Source organism: Syngnathus acus, chromosome 4, assembly GCF_901709675.1.
Source record: "Syngnathus acus chromosome 4, fSynAcu1.2, whole genome shotgun sequence".
Classification (NCBI taxonomy): Eukaryota; Metazoa; Chordata; class Actinopteri; order Syngnathiformes; family Syngnathidae; genus Syngnathus; species Syngnathus acus.
In genome coordinates, this window is record NC_051090.1 from 12,434,865 (window position 1) to 12,452,298 (window position 17,434).

Sequence of the window (17,434 nt, forward strand, 5' to 3'; positions counted from 1 at the left end):
CCTGTCATTTATTTGTCATTTATTTCCTTGGACATCATATCAAAGGTCTCCAGATCAGTCATGGGCACCGTCCACTCTCCGTGTCACATTCCGAACGAGAGTTGAGGCTCCTCAGTCCAGGGATTGCCAGAGGGGGCTCCACGATGACCTTCAGAAACTCTGAGAATAAAGAGAAATAGAAATAAAACACTCACTTAAATTACTGCAGCTATAGCCTCTTTTTAAATGACTAATGCCTACAAAAATACTCTTACTTTTCCCTGTCATGGGCGTTTCACACTCACTTCCGAGGTGTTGAAGAATGAAAAATGTTAGCTGCAAGATTCAAATGAATTTGCCCTGTTTGAAAAAAAAATTGTGGCATTCTGTCTGTGCCTTTGAATGTGGTGCAAACTAATTTGGCTGTTGTACATATCCAATCACATTATTTTAAAATAGTACTGATAAAATTGCTTGTTCTACAAGTTGTTATCCAAATGATGAAAATGTACAGGGTAAACCTGGGTTTTATTTTGCACTTTGACATCCGGCCCGGTTTCCGGAGTGCAAAAGTCAAGGCAATGACATGTCATAAATGCAAGTTCCATATGGAAGATTGCAATTACGACATACGCTTTTTGCATATGCTCGACAGTAGCTAAGCATACATAAGTATATTCAAACCACCAATAACAGATCAATTTCAAAAGATAATGTAAGGCAATTGTGATTACTTCTACAATCAAGAATAAGTCAAAAATCAATCTATACCTTGAGGAGTCCGGTCAGTTTTTAATACAGATGCTCCTCTTTTCTCCAGGATTGGAGTCTGAAAAAGAGGGAAAGGGAAAAAGAACATGTCTGATTTGACAAATCATTAACCGCTGTTAATCACGACACAACACAATTTTAACTTTTGAAGTACCGTATTTTCCGCCCTAAAAGGCGCACCTAAAAACCTAAAATTTTCTCAAAAGCCGACAGTGCACCTTATAGGCCAGTGCGCCTTATATATGGATCAACTGATGAATTTGTTGATCCATACTGGTTGTACACAGTGCTCTGCCAAAATGTTTCAGTACGTTTTAGTACGACTAGTAAATTACAACTGTAGTCAGGGGGCGTCACCGAATAGCTGTTGTACCCGCGAGGCTATTTCATGTCAAAATAGGCTGCTCTGTTAATGTTTCGAGTAAATCTACGGATCGATATGGAAGGGAAACATAGGTAAGTAGTACCAATGCGTTAGATCGAACTTTAGTCAGTTCCGATCATTTTATAGGAGATCGTTTGAGAAACGCGATTGTTTACACTTCGCTGAGGCTCATGGGAGATTGCGAGCTGAGGCTCGTGAGACTTTGCGGATGGCTAATGCTATTGCGATAGCTGCTATACGTACCAGGCTATTTCATGTCAAAATAGGCTGCTCTGTTAATGTTTCGAGTAAATCTACGGATCGATATGGAAGGGAAACATAGGTAAGTAGTACCAATGCGTTAGATCGAACTTTAGTCAGTTCCGATCATTTTATAGGAGATTGTTTGAGAAACGCGATTGTTTACACTTTGCTGAGGCTCATGGGAGATTGCGAGCTGAGGCTCGTGAGACTTTGCGGATGGCTAATGCTATTGCGATAGCTGCTATACGTACCAGGCTATTTCATGTCAAAATAGGCTGCTCTGTTAATGTTTCGAGTAAATCTACGGATCGATATGGAAGGGAAACATAGGTAAGTAGTACTAATGCGTTAGATCGAACTTTAGTCAGTTCCGATCATTTTATAGGAGATCGTTTGAGAAACGCGATTGTTTACACTTTGCTGAGGCTCATGGGAGATTGCGAGCTGAGGCTCGTGAGACTTTGCGGATGGCTAATGCTATTGCGATAGCTGCTATACGTACCAGGCTATTTCATGTCAAAATAGGCTGCTCTGTTAATGTTTCGAGTAAATCTACGGATCGATATGGAAGGGAAACATAGGTAAGTAGTACCAATGCGTTAGATCGAACTTTAGTCAGTTCTGATCATTTTATAGGAGATCGTTTGAGAAACGCGATTGTTTACAGAGGGCTCGTTGGTTATTGGCTAGTGGATGCATACCGCAACCCTAGTCAACCTCAGTTTGATGCAGTATAGCTTCTATTTTATGCGCCTTATAATCCGGTGCGCCTTATATATGGACAAAGTTTTAAAATGGGCCGTTCATTGAAGGTGCGCCTTATAACCCGGTGCGCCTTTTAGGGCGGAAAATACGGTAATTTGCCTTACAGTTCCAAGCCCTCTTGAGCGCAAAACAAAGTTAGGCGCACATTTTAATGACATCAGAAGATAAAAACCTACCTTTTCACGTGCCACTCCTTGAGCTAAATCTGGAGTCACAAATCCATGGGTAAAAAAAGGGAAATTACATCTTTGCCATGCCATCATCCCAAAGCTCATGGAGTGAATGGTTTTGTAACATTTTTGTACCCTGCGAATAACCCTTCGTCTTCCACGTAATTCAACTGATTCACTCCATTCCACTTTTGACGTATTCCAAATATTCACGAGATGAGCGCTTGCATTTTTCTCATTCCGAAAATTTTCCGTTTTCGCAAAATTCGCAACTTTACGACAAATTTTCCCCCATTCATTCTTAATGGCACATTCAACATTCAAATCAGATTCGGAAAGATTCTCGACATTCCCAAAATTGCCAAATTAAAAAATTTCACGTCTTTACGTTTAAAATTTCCGCAAAATTTCACAAAATTTAGTTTTTCACCTCTAATTTCTACATTTTTCAACCAATTCAACCCATTCCAACTTTCAACTGTTCATCTTTTCCCTACTGTTCATCTTTCCCCTACCTATTTCACAACTTCCCACTTACCAAAAATTCAAAATTTTCAAATTTGAAATTCACGCCAAATTCTCCAAAGTTCGGTTTTTCCCTTCTAATTTCTAAATTTTTCCACCAATTCAACCTGTTCCAACTTTCAACTGTTCATCTTTTGCCGACCCATTCCACAACATTCAGCATGTTCAAATCACATTCGGAAAGATTCTCGACATTCCCAAAATTTCCAAATTCAAAAATTTCACATTTTCACGTTTAAAATTTCTGCAAAATTTCACAAAATTTCGTTTTTCACCTATAATTTCTACATTTTTTAACCGATTCAACCCATTCCAACTTTATTCACTTTGTTCACCTTATGCTTACCATATTCACCCCCTTCACCACCACTTCCACTATACTTACCAAATTCACCCCTTCACCCCCACTTCAACAGTGTGGCAGCCATCTTGGATTGACCCAGAAGTGCCCCAAAATGAACTCAAAGTGAACCGGAAGTGCCCCAAAACAAACAGGAAGGGCCCCAAAATGAACAGGAAGTGACCCAAATTAAACTGGAAGTGCACCGAATCAAACCAGAAGTAACCTAAATCAAACCAGAAGCGACCCAAATAAACCGGAAGTGACCTTTTTAAACCGGATGTGACCCCAAATAAACCGGAAGTTACCTCAGCTAAACCGGAAGTGCACTAAATTAAACCGGAGGTGCCTCAAATAAACCGGAAGTGACCTTTTTTCAACAAGAAGTGCCCTAAATGAAACCAGAAGTGACCTATATTTAACATTTGCTCTAACTTTTATAATCTTTCTCCAATTCAACCCGTTTCAACTTTTGAACTCCAAAGTGAACCTCTTGAACCTGTAGTTTTCGTTTTGTTCCAAATTTCAAAATTTTTTGGCGCAATTTATTTTTTAAATTCCCATTCATTCTCTATAACGCATTCAACATTTGCTCTAACTTCTACATTTTTTAACCGATTCAACATGTTTCAACTTTCAACTGTTCATCTTTTTCCTACCTATTCCACAACTTTCCACTTACCAAAAAATCAAAAGTTTCAATTTTTAAATTTACGAGAAATTCTCCAAACTTTCGTTTTTAAACTCTAATTTCTACATTTTTCAACCGATTCAACCCGTTCCAACTTTCAACTGTTCATCATTTTCCTACCTATTTCACAACTTCCCACTTACCAAAAATTACAAATTTTAAATTTTGAAATTCACCACAAATTCTCCAATATTTCGTTTTACACTTCTATTTTCTACATTTCTCAAGTAATTCAACTCGTTTCAACATCATTCGGCAGCATTCCCCAAGAAGTTATTCAAAGTCTTCGCTTTCACACGCAATTTCTCCAGAAATTGCATTTTCTAGTTAATACAACAATAACAATGATAAAACAAACTTCCATCCATCCATCCATTTTCTGTACCGCTTTGTCCCCACAGGCGTCGAGGGTGTGCTGGAGCCTATCCCAGCTGTCATCGAGCAGTAGGCAGGGGACACCCTGAACTGGTTGCCAGCCAATCGCAGGGCACACAGAGACGAACAACCATCCACACTCACAACAATTTTGAGTGCTCATTCGGGCTACCAAGCATGTTTTTTGGGATGTGGGAGGAAACCGGAGTGCCCGGAGATAACCCACGCGGACACAGGGAGAACATGCAAACTCCACACAGGTAGGGCCAGAGGTGGAATCGAACCCACACCCTCTCAACTGTGAGGCGGACGTGCTACCCAGTGTCCCACCGAACCGCCTCATAAAACAAACTTAATACATCTAATAAAAAAATCATTCAACTTTCATAAAATTGTTCATTTGCATTTAATTTATTATTATTTTAATCTTTAACTTTTCTGGTAGTGACAACAGATTCTCATTTGCAATATCAACCTATCTGCAGACAGCAAAGGATATAGATAAATATCTACAAGTTCATTTACAATGGTAATGGTTTGAGGAATGTCAGTGCGAATGGTCGGCCCCTATACATTTTCATCTGACCAAATCTGGCCCGCTTTGCAAGAAGTTTGGACACTGAAGGAATGGGGTCGAAATACAAAAAGTACTGCCTAGCTACAAAAACAGATATGCTCAAACCTCATTGAAAAAAATACATAAGCAGACAAGTATATTCACATATTAAATCAATAAAAGAAACATTTTAAGCATATAATTATACTTGCACACCAATTCAAAGTCAAAGTCAAAAGTCAAAGAAGAATTCAATAAAGAAGAATAAAGAAGACATAAGTAGACATTTTTATATATGGTAATGACAAAGTATTTTATAACTTCGATCTGATATGTATTTCTGTGCACTTTGAAATAGCAAATGTTTTTTGATATATTGCCTGAATACCATAATGACCCATAAGGAACTATTTAATGCATACCTGATGTTATTCTTGTTGGAGTTTTGCAGCCAGTACATAGGTGGTGGTCTGATCCAGCGTCTGCCCCCCTCTTTACTCTCACATCCAGGAGAGACGGTCTGAACTTCCGGTTGATGCATATGTGGTCAATCTGGTTTTCGGTAGTGTGGTCGGGAGATATCCAGGTGGCTTTATAAATGGGTTTATGGGGGAATATGGTGCCTCCTATGACCAGGTTGGTGTCAGCACATATGTCTGCAAATCTTTCCCCATTTTCGTTCATGGTGTCAAGTCCATGTCTTCCCATCGCCAGCTCGTATCCATTGTTGTTGTTTCCCACCTTGGCATTCATATCGCCCATGAGTAAGGTTGGGTCTTTTTCCTTCCTGGACTGGAGTAGGTGTTGTAGTTGGTTATCGAAATTATCCTTCATTTCCTCCTCGGCATTGTTGGTAGGTGCATAGCACTGTATGATTTGAAGGTTGATTCTTTTATGGGTGGTTTGGAATCTTGCAGTGATAATTCTTGAGCTGATGGGCTCCCAACTGATGAGGGCCTGTTGTGCATCTTTGGAGCGCATGAGTGCCACTCCTACTGTGTGTGGTGCTGCTTCCTCTGCATGTCCAGAGTAGAGAATGTACTCGCCACTGGCTATTTTGACTCCATCTGGTTTCGCACAGGCCAAGAATGGAAACCTTGTATCTTTTCATCTCTTCAGCAATGACTGTTGTTTTCCCTGCTGCGAACATGGTCCTGATGTTCCAGGTTGCTATGTTGGTCGGTTTCCTAGGGGATTGCAGATTCCACCGCACCCTCTCCAAATGGTTTTCATTTCCTCTTCAGCTTGTATGCTTGAAGAGTACATCTCCTGGTTTGTGGGGTTTCTTTTTCTTCATCAATGTTTCTGTAATCCACTACAAATCCATGAGCTTTACCATTTCCCTATTTGCCAGCTTGACCTGTTACCAACTCTCACGACGGGGACGTTAGGGTTGGATTTTGAGAGCTCAACTCAACTACAACAACTCAAGCTAAAGCGCTACAATACCCCTTCTGGGAACAGAACAAAGTACAACATCCAGCTCTTCCAGGACATTGGAACAACTGAGCTGTATAAAACCTCCCTTCAGAACAGGTTTCAAGCCCTGCAAGAACAACCAGTGAAGGAGTGCTGGAACAGCCTGAAAAGTGTATGGAAGGAGACCTGTCTGGAAGTTTTAGGGAAAAGGACAACAAACCATAAACCTTGGCTGTCAACAGAAACCTGGAAAAAATAGAAGAAAGGAGGGCCAAAAAGGACACACTCAACAAATGCAAGACACGAGCGAGAAAGGCCGCAGCCCAAAATGACTACGAGGAAGCAAACAAGGAAGTAAGGAAAATGCCAAACGGGACAAGAAAAACTACATTGAGGCACTGGCTAAAGAAGCATAGGAAGCAGCAGCACAAAACAATCTCAAGGAACTCTACATGACCACCAGGAAACTAGCTGGGAAGTTCGGACAGAACAACACACGAATAAAGAGGGACGACTCCTCACCACCAAGGAGGAACAACACCAAAGGTGGACAGAGCATTTCAGCGAGCTGTTGAACAAACCACCGCCCGACCAAGCAATAGAGATCCCACCAGCAGCACACCAACTCAAAATCAATTGCGCCCTCCCAACAAGATCTGAGGTAAAGAGGGCTATCAAGTCAAGTCAAGTCAAGTTTATTTGTATAGCCCTAAATCACAAGCAGTCTCAAAGGGCTTCACATATCAAGATGCTACGACGTGGCAAAGCCGCAGGGCCAGATGAAATCCCAGCAGAGGCCCTACAGGTGGATGTTGAAACTACATTCACCATGCTCCACACACTCATCTGGAAAATATGGGAGGAGGAAGAAAACATACCAGCAGACTGGAAAGATGGGCTTATTGCTGTCATCCCCAAAAAAGGAGACCTTAGAGCAGGGGTCGGGAACCTTTTTGACTAAGAGAGCCATGAATTTGGAAATTTATTTCAGTGAGAGCCATATAATATATTTTAAGAGTGAATTCAATTAAATGTCAGTATAATAAGCCTCTGAATTTATTCTTTTAAATAATGTTGTTATAACACTCACCATTAATGCGACTTCTGGTGCTGCATGGATTTGGTGATGTCTTTGTAGTCGGGTTGGTACTTGGTGAGGTTAAGCTTCATGCAAGCGTTGAGACTTTCATCCGTTAAACGTGATCGTAGGTTGGACTTGATGTTTTTAAGATGTGAGAATGACTGCTCACATGCATACGTAGATCCAAACATGGTCAATACAGCAATACTCACACGCTGCAGTGTGTGGTATGTGACAGGAAGCGCTTCCAAGTTTTGAGAATCAGCTGGTCTTCGGGTTGGAGTTTTTTCATTTCTGGATAGTTATTTGTAACTTCATCCAGCAGTGTTTTAAACCGGCGATCATTTAAGGCTCGGGCAACAATAAAGTTGATCACACGAATGACCAGCGACATCACTTCGCCAAACTGCCTGTCACACATCTGAGCACAAAGTGCCTCCTGGTGTATAATGCAATGGAAACTTAGGATGGGTCTATTTTCATGTTCGTGGCGCGTGTCGAAGTGCCGCTTTACATTCGACCGTTTCAGCGATGTAATTTTGTCATTGCAAATTAGACACACCGCAGAACCCGCTCTCTCCACAAAGGCGAATTCTTCGGTCCATTCGTCCTGAAATGTACGATACTCGTCGTCTTTTTTTCTTTTCGCTATCTTCTTCGTCGAAGGGTTAGCTTTGAGCTAATGACCGAGCAGACGCAGTCTCAGACTGATTCAAAAGGGGGCGTTTACCTGTTTTACCCAGCAACGGCAAACGTAGGCCAGTATCATCCAATTAAAATAATGGACAATTGCTCCTGCAGCCCTGAACAGGACATGCGCAGTGAAAAATCGATGGATGGATTAAAACAAGTGAGAATATTTTGTTTTATCTGCGAGCCATATGCAATCATCAAAAGAGCCACATCTGGCTCGCGAGCCATAGGTTCCCGACCCCTGCCTTAGAGACTGCAACAACTACAGAGGCATCATGATGCTATCAACACCGAGCAAAGTGCTAAGCCGCATCATCTTAGAAAGACTACGGAAAGGGGTTGACGAGGAGCTGAGAGAAAATCAAGCTGGTTTCAGAAGTGGAAGATCATGTATTGACTAAATTGCTACCCTCAGGATCATTATAGAACAATCGAGAGAATGGAACACCCCGGCTTACGTAAATTTCATAGACTTCGAAAAGGCGTTTGACAGCGTAGACCGGAAGCTATTATGGAGCTTAATGGCACATTACGGAATACCCCATAAGTACATCAATGTCAGGTCTAAGTACCATAACAAAGAGAAGAAGACAACCAGGATAGGTTTACACGCGAGGAGAACAATAGACAAAGGAAGTTCAGTTACAATCTCCATCAATTCTGAGTCCTTACTCCGTGTACTCCTCTTTTTAATGATTTGGTTGCCCTGGTTACAGAGGCGTTGCTACACTAAAGGGAGGGGAGATTGTGGCTGTAGCAACGCTGATTAGCTAAGGAATGTAGTGTGGTGTGATTCAGCATTTAATTGTCGGCCCGAGACCCCAGCACTGGAATTGCAGAGTCTGTCTTGTTTCCTCAACCGGCTGTTTTCTCCATGGTTGGCTGACTCATCCTGGACTGTGATCAGATAACTTGAAACACGTTGAATGCCGCTTTCCTGTGGAACAATGCAACTAAACCTTTGTTAAGTTTATCTTCTTGGTAAACTAACACAACACACAATAATAATGCTTAACTAGCCCTAAACACTTCAACACACATTAAGTAAATGTGAGGTAACTGGTATGCAGTTCCTTAAACAAACATTGAGTAAATATGGGATAACGTATATGCAACTACTTCAAACTGTATATAACACTTAAAGAAAAACAGTTCCGATCAACAACAATCTATGAATCAAAGCTACAGTTAACTAAAAGGAAAGAAGTTCCTTTGAACTAAACAAAGAACATTTTGCCTGTGCAAAGGAGCTCTGCTCATTGCTAGTGAAGACCTCTTACAGAAACAAAACAGAAAGATAAGAGAAGGACAGGAAGGATACATAAAACTGATAGGGGGTCAAAGGACATCCCTGGAACTAGATAAGAAGAACTTAGTTAAACGAAAAGGAGTTCAACTCGTAAAAGATGAGGCCCCAGTTCTGGCAGGCCAAGGCTTCACCGCTAAATTATTCCAACAATCAACATCATCAAAAGCTCATATCAGGACATGCAGTGCCAAGTGCTGCACCAGGCACCAACACAGAAAACATTCACCGTGCTCACTGGAGTGAAACAGGGATGTCTACTTTTCCCATATCTATTCCTCCTATGCTGGATCATGAAACAAACTACCCACAATAAAAACACAGGCATCCAATGGACTTTGACAGAACAACTAGAAAACCTGGACTTTGCCGATGATACTGCTCTACTCTCACACAGCCACCAACAGACACAGGAGAAAACCCAACTACTCGAAAAAACAGCAGCAGGACTGGGACTAAAAATAAACGGAGCAAAAACCAAAGTAATGCGAGTAAACAAAAAAAACACAAATCCCATTAACCTCAGGGGCTGCCCACTGGATGAGGTAGACAAATTCACATACCTAGGAAGTGTAATTGCAGTGGATGGCGGAACGAAGGAAGATGTGAAATCAAGAATAGGGAAAGCAAGACAGCATTCAACATATTAGATAAGATCTGGAAAACCAAAAACATTTCACTCAATACTAAACTCAAAATCTTAAACTCCAACATCAAAACAGTGCTGCTATATGGATCAGAAACATGGAGGACCACCAAACACATCACCACTAAACTGCAAACCTTCACAAATCACAGCCTAAGATCAGGATCTTCTGGCCCAACCGCATCAGCAATACCAGCCTGTGGGATCGCACCAAACAAGAAACAATAGAGATACAGTTTATGAGGAGGAAGTGGAGCTGGACTGGACATACCCTGAGAAAAAACAACACGGCTATAACTAAACAGGTGTTAACATGGAACCCACAAGGCAAAAGAAGCAGAGGGAGACCCAAAAACAACTGGAGAAGGAGCACAGAGCTGGATGTCAAGAAGAGGGGACTGTTGTGGAAACAGCTGGAGAAAATGGCACAAGACAGACAAGGGTGGAAACTCTTCATCGATGGCCTATGTTCCGAAAGGAACGAAAAGGCTTAAGAAGAAGAAGAAGATGTTATTCTAAATCACGGACACTGCCCAAGGTGTCTAAGAATGTTCAGTACTTGATTATATCTTTTGTTTTGATTAATGCTTGATGTAACGTCGTATTTTGCCTAATGCTAGACGCCAGCCTTGGACTACTATTGAATGTTCTGGACAGAAGGAAAATATTTTGACTAACAATGAAAAGATATGGTTGGAAGCACGATTAAACTAAGAATGTGATGAAGTTAGCAAGTACATGGAGTGTCAAAAGAACAAACAAACAAATGCATGGTAAGTGGTGAGTAAGAACTTTGCATAGTCAGGGAACATTAATGAACTGATGATGTCACACAAAACTTCACATAAGTCCGTACAAAATGACAAGAGATGATGAATGGACGAGGTGCGACAGTGTATGTGCAAGAATAAAAGAAAATGTTTACAGGAAGGTCATTTGGAGATAAAACCAGCAGAGGTGCAAGAGGGAGAACGCCAAGAACCCGGCCAAAGGTGATCGCCAAGGCCAAAAGACGGGAAGGAAAACAACAGCCCCCACCACGTCAAACACACCGAATCGCCCATAATCAGCACCCAACCCCACGGAACCAGCTCTCAACGAACCAGCACCCACTCCCATGGAATCAAACTCTCCTGCGAACTTGCCCCACCCCCAAAGACTCATCACCCATCAAACTCGGCCGACACCGGCATGTGGAATTGAATATAAGCTGACCAAAGAACCTTGAACGTTGCCTTTTCTGAATGGAGACTTTCTGCTCTTGAGCATGGTCGCACGAAAGGCCCAGCACTGATATGTACTTTCCTGAAAACAGAGCTTTCTTAATAAGAATTGTGATTGAACTCAACCAACTTGTGTAAGTCTAAATTTTGTTTTGGTGTCTTAGCCTTTTCCTAAAACTGAAGAAATAAAACGAGCACGCAGTGAGTAAATTGGATAACAGGTGATTGGCTATGGCCTTTGCCGTGAGGCGTGGATAGCGCGCTTCCCAAATTGTGAACCAAATCCAACAACACCCCTGCTGTACTGCACTGTGGGATGATGTACATTACTGACATTACTGAAAATTCCGAACTTATCCGAATTTTCCAAATGTGACATTATCTTTGGGACTCTAAATATAGAAAAGAAATATGAAAATATGCTAAACACAATAATTGTGCTGGGTAAATTCTTTAATTATAAATGTCAACTTTTGAAGACAAAACCCTCCTTCACTTTTCACAAAGAATTCCGCCTCTTCGCATCTGTAAAGTTTATGGACAAAAAATAAGCTGTTGTACTGTATACTATGATTAACGATTTTAACCTTGCAGAAAGCCCCTAGTTTAGTTTATATGTTCTTTCTTTCTTTCTTTCTTTCTTTCTTTCTTTCTTTCTTTCTTTTTCTTTCTTTCTTTCAAGTCAAGTCAAAGTCAAAGTCAGCTTTATTGTCAATCCCTTCATGTGTCAAGACACACAAAGAAACCGAAATTCCGTTTCCTCCATCCCACGGTGACGAGACATAGTACACGATAGACATACAAGTAGACGACACAAAATAAAAACAAGAAGGCACAAACGATAACTAATAAATAAAAAATAATAATAAACAATATGAGCGATGAATAAATAATAAACAAATAACCCAATAAATAAGAGGAGCAAAACTGAGCCAGTGCGCATACAGCGTAAGCATAGCGCAAAGAACAGGACGCTACGCAGAAAGGGGGAGCGAGTTCAGGATCCTAACAGCCTGGAGTATGAAGCTGTTGGAGAGTCTGGTGGTGCGGGAGCGCAGGCTCCTGTACCTCCTCCCAGAGGGCAGAAGATCAAACAGAGAGTGAGCGGGGTGACTCACATCACTCACAATCGCGGCCGCCTTGCGGGTGAGATGGGAGGTGTAAATGTCCTTCAAGGAGGGGAGAGAAGCACCAATAGTCTTACCAGCCGTGTTCACTATGCGCTGCAGGGCCTTCAAGTCGTGGTCAGTGCAGCTGCCACCCCAAACAGCAATACAGCTGGAGAGGACGCTCTCAATGGTGCCGCGGTAAAATGTAGTCATGACGGCCGGAGGAGCGCCCGCTCGCCTGAGTTTCCGAAGGAAGTACAGGCGGCGCTGGGCCTTCTTCGCCAGTGATGCGGTGTTGGTGGACCAGGAGAGATCCTCACTGATGTGCACCCCCAGGAACCTGGCGCTGCTCACTCTCTCCACCACAGCACCGTCGATGGTCAGCGGCAGGTGTTGGGTGTGACCCTTCCGGAAGTCAACAACAATCTCCTTGGTCTTGTCGACGTTCAGCAGGAGGTTGTTGTCCCTGCACCACGTGGTCAGAAGGTCAACCTCCAGCCTGTATTGGGTCTCGTCTCCCTTGGTGATGAGACCCACCAGAGTCGTGTCGTCAGCAAACTTCACTATGCGGTTGTCGCTGTAGGTGGCAGTGCAGTCATGCGTCAGGAGGGTGAAGAGCAGCGGACTGAGCACGCAGCCTTGGGGGGCCCCCGTGCTCAGCGTGATGCTGGCGGAGATTATGTCGCCAACACGTACCACCTGCGGCCTCTGACAGAGGAAGTCCAGTAGCCAGTTGCAGAGGCAGGTACTGAGGCCCAGCTTGTCAAGTTTGCTGATGAGACGTTGTGGCACAATGGTGTTGAAGGCAGAACTGAAGTCCACAAACAGCAATCTCACATACGAGTCCCTCCCCTCCAGGTGGGTGAGTGCCGAGTGGAGGGCAGAGCAGATGGCATCCTCAGAGGACCGTTTGGCTCGGTACGCAAACTGGAAGGGGTCAATGGTGGGGGGGGGGAGATCAACTTTCTTATGTTGATCACTTGTTTGTGGTGATGTAGCTTATTCTGACAAATCTCAAGTTAGAATTATTTTGTAAAATATTTGTTGTACGTGTTTGCATAATTAATAACAAAATTGCACGTTCGCAGTTCTCCTCCTGGCCAGTTAGGGCGGTAATGCCCCATATGGTTAACTCATCGCCGAGAAACATCAACAAAGCAGCAGCACGGCAAACAGAAAGTGCAGCGACCTCGGTCTCCAGCACGTCGGCAAAGTTGCGACGCCCATAACGAGTAGAAATTCAAGTTGGAGTTAAGATGGAGTCGACACCAGTGGAGCTCGACGGCAGCGTGATGGAGGGCGTGAGTGACGACACGAGACGTCCGCGAGCAAGTTCGCAGCCCGCTGCTGGCTCCTGACTCGCCGGCGTCCTGTTCTGTGCTGTGCTGTTCTGCTCTGTCCTGTCCTATCCCCCCTATGTTTCGTCCGCTTCCTTCTCTGGTTTGTCTCCTCTTGCCTTCCTCCTTTGTCGTTGCTTCCTCGCAGGGCGGCCAAATTCTGAGAGTGGCAGCGGCGCTCAGCTGCATCAGCGGTTCATCCGTCACGATCGCCAAAGTCCGAGCAGGAAGGAGCACCCCGGGACTCAGGTTTAAAAATACAACACGGATACAAAAAGATCCCCTTCAACAACAACCGGGCTCCTTTATAAGGGGGCGGGGATTATGAGAACGAGAAGGCGTGTGAGTTCGAGCAGTTTTACAGGGATGGGGGCTAGGAATCAGAATCATCTTGACTGGCCGAGTCTATCCAAAACCCATGAGGAATTTGTTTGGGGCAGTTGGAGCCATGCCAGCGTGACACCAAAGAGGCCATCTGAGCAAAAAAGTGGATCGTGCTTCAGACAATTGTGCAAAACGGGTGGCGTTCTTCACACATTTGAACGAACACCATGTACGTGGCCTATTGTCAACATTGCTTCAGTTGGTTTATTCGTTGGGTTCGGGTCTGTATGTTGGCTTCTACTCAATACATTCCTTGCGTATTGTAAACCCTGAGTAAGAAAGTCTCCGACGTGTGTCATTTCTTAAACCACGTCCCAAACGACCGATTCCTGCTCCTTCGTCCACAATTGCATTTGATGTCTGTGTTTTTGCCAACGTATACGCATCCAGAGCGCAGCGGCATCAGATACGTAGCGGGTCGATGACAACATAGAAAAGGGGCCCGAACCACCTGAACTATTGCCTCAAAAGAAAAAGAGAGGTGGTGCTTTCCCTTCACTTGTGTCCTCTGCCAGGCCTCAACACCTGAGCGGCCTTCAGCTGGTTTCCGACATGTGCGGCGGTGTCCTGCGTGGCGGCGCCATCGGCAGTGCCAACGTCAGCCTGACGCCAGGGAAGATTCGAGCTGGAAAGTACACAGCGGACACACGCACGGCAGGGTGAGCGCCTCCACTAAGACGCTAACGCATGCAGATGTGCGCTTTGTAGTCATTCTGGCGCGGGCGTGCCAGGAGTGTGTGTCTTTTACTGCAGGTGGCGCTGCCCTGTGCGCTCTATGGCAACGCCACAACCACCATGTGCCTCCGAGGAGGAACCAACACAGAGATGGCGCCGCAAATCGATTACATTCTCAAGGTAGTCGTCTTCATCGTTGTCATCCTCACCCTCTCCGTTTGACCAGATGGACGCGGGCGGAATCTGCGAGCTGGTGTTTAACGGTGTCTTGGTACATCTTCAGGTCTTCAAACCCATTGTGGAAAAGTTTGGAGTCCGTTTTGACTGTGACATCAAAATGAGGTGCATGAGGGTTGGGCTTGTGCGCTACACAGTGGCCACATGGTGGCGCCTCCTGGTCACTTCTTCTGCCAGCCATTCCTGATGTGTTACCATGTGTGCGTCAGAGGTTTTTTCCCAAAGGGCGGCGGCCAGGTGACCGCGACGGTGCGGCCGGTCAAAGAGTTGCAGGCGCTCACCTTGCTGGAGAGAGGAACCATCACCAAGATTCACGGGTGGGCCTACGTGGCCGGCATCCTGCCTTTCAGGGTACGTCGGCATCTCCGTGCTTGGGTTTGCGCCCGTCTGACAGGGTTGCCGTGCTTTTTGTGTCCAGCTGGCCAAGGACATGGCAGCGGCCGCCATGCGCACCATCCGGCGAGAAATCAAGGAGCTGGATGTCAACATTCAAGTGTTGCAGGAGGAGAAAGAGAAGGCCTGCGCAAACGGAAACGGAATCATGTGAGCAAATGTGGCAACGGCCGGACCGGGTCGGGCCTCATTTTGCCTGCAATTCAGTGCATGTTTTATTGCCTCATCGTGTCTGGAGCCTTACGCTACGCAATAAATTGCCGGGTGGCCCCTGTAGAGTGGAGAATAATAATGATTGGGGTTGTTGTGGTCCAAAGGGCTTTGCTCATACAAGCCATCATCATGTCATTGCGGTGGCCTGTTGACAATTTGAAAGGCTGCTGCGGATCCAAGTGAGCAGGTGGCCCACGTGCTTTGCTTTTGCCGGGCTTGCCGCTTTGACGTCGCACTGCACTTGTTTTTCTGGGTCGGGATCACAATGCCGATCGCTGATGTCGCGGGCGAGTGGGAAGTCACGGCTGACAGCAACGTCTGCGCTGGTTGGTCTTTGGATGTTTCTCCGAGGCCAAGCTGAGGTGTGCACCGTATACGCGGAGGCTGCCCAAGCGTTTGAAACCACACCTTTTGCTTTGCAGCGCCAGTGTGAATGTTCAGCGCCTCAACCTATACACAACGCAAGCGTAAGAATTCCTTCCCGTCCAAGGTCGGAAGGCATCAAGCGAACAAGCTACTTGAATATTGAGGTCACAAACTGGGCCGAAATCTGATAGGCAGTCGGTCTCGCCACACTTGGGCGACTGGGACCTTTGTTCTTTTTCTTGGAGGCGGAGTGACTATTTTGTTGCTGAAGGAAGCATTGCTGAAACCTTTCACATTTGTTTCTTCTCAGAATATTCGCTGAGTCTTCCACAGGGTGTCTGTTTGCGGGTTCCGCTCTGGGCAAGAAAGGTGAGGATAGCAGCGTTGGACATTCCTCTCACACCCTAGTCTTCACTGGACAGGTGCTTGTGTGTGCGTCTTTCAGGTGTGCCCGCAGACAAAATTGGCATCGAAGCCGGAGAGATGCTACTCAGAAACATATGCCACAACGGCTGCGTTGACGAATTCCTCCAGGACCAGGTAAGCGCCCCGCCCTGCAAGAGGATTAGCGGCTACCAAGCCAGCGTGTTGATGCTCACGCTCTCCTTCAGCTCATCGTCTTCATGGCGCTGGCCAAGGGGACCTCTCGGATCCGAACAGGCGCCATCAGCCTACACACGCAGACCGCCATCCACGTGGCCCAGCAGATGACGCAGGTGAGAGGTCACCTCGCACACACGCATACGTATCTGACCTGGGGTCAAAGGTCGACCCTGAGCAAGTCGACTCTGCCATCATTGGTGCTTCGGCTTGGCCCCAAACGGAAGCCGTCCCAGCTCACTGGTCCCCTGCAAGTTTTCCACTTTGCACTCATCATTGTCATCCTGGTTAGCTTTGAATGACATGACGGCACTCTGATCGATAGTCTTCTCTTTTCCAGGCAAAGTTTGCAATAAGAAAATGTGAGGATGAGTTGAACATCACCTACGTCATTGAATGTCAGGGCTCAGGCGTCTCCAACCCAAACCTGTAGACGAGACACTCCGCCCCCTCCCCCACTCTGAAGTTCACTGAATGAATCATCAATAAATGCATGCATCAAGTGTGCTTTCTTTATTGCTTTTGTTTGGCAAGCTCAGAGCCCGAAGCACAGCTGACAGGTGATGACGATGAGTGAGCACTTGTGAGCCCAGTGGACACGTACAGTCGTTTCTTCATCTTCTTGTCCCATTGGTTGGTGCGGCTGCCACATACGTCGACCCTACGCCTTCAGATACCTTCGCCCGCCCCACTCCCTCCTGTGGCAAGTGGTGCCGTATCCGGTGCCACAAACAACGCCGCTGATGCCCGCATTCATTGTTCCTTTTCCGCTCTGGTTTTAGTCATAGGCACATGATGCCATTCATTTTGTAGCCCTGATAGCATTTCAATTGTTGCCCTCATCCCTGCAGACCAATCATCTTGCTGCTGTCTGTCCTTCCCAAGTTGAGGCTGTTTCTTCTTTGGAGGTCGCCCATGTAGGCCCCACTTGGCCAGCAAGGAGCTTCCAGAC

At 45.1% G+C, this 17,434-nt stretch overlaps 1 protein-coding gene across 3 annotated transcripts; it reads left to right on the forward strand.

Moving 5' to 3' along the window:
* The first annotated feature begins 13,412 nt into the window (after positions 1–13,412).
* rtca (RNA 3'-terminal phosphate cyclase) lies at positions 13,413–16,989 on the forward strand. 3 transcript variants are annotated; one of them, XM_037249491.1, is made up of 11 exons: positions 13,413–13,578; positions 13,763–13,863; positions 14,478–14,657; positions 14,730–14,853; positions 14,957–15,015; positions 15,120–15,261; positions 15,329–15,453; positions 16,193–16,251; positions 16,328–16,422; positions 16,494–16,598; positions 16,823–16,989. In XM_037249491.1, exons 1-11 carry the CDS (start codon positions 13,534–13,536, stop codon positions 16,913–16,915), a joined length of 1,128 nt encoding a protein of 375 aa, XP_037105386.1. In that variant the 5' UTR covers positions 13,413–13,533; the 3' UTR covers positions 16,916–16,989. The 3 variants fall into 3 exon arrangements, with proteins under 3 accessions (XP_037105386.1, XP_037105385.1, XP_037105384.1); XM_037249490.1 differs by having other exon boundaries at positions 14,514–14,657; XM_037249489.1 differs by having other exon boundaries at positions 13,423–13,863; positions 14,514–14,657.
* The last annotated feature ends 445 nt before the right edge of the window (positions 16,990–17,434 follow it).

Coding starts and splice junctions, on each gene's coding strand:
- rtca (XM_037249491.1), top strand. CDS start 13,534: ATGGAGTCGACACCAGTGGAGCTCGACGGCAGCGTGATGGAGGGC. Junction 15,016..15,119: donor GACTGTGACATCAAAATGAG/GTGCATGAGGGT, acceptor TGTGTGCGTCAG/AGGTTTTTTCCCAAAGGGCG. Junction 15,454..16,192: donor GCAAACGGAAACGGAATCAT/GTGAGCAAATGT, acceptor GTTTCTTCTCAG/AATATTCGCTGAGTCTTCCA.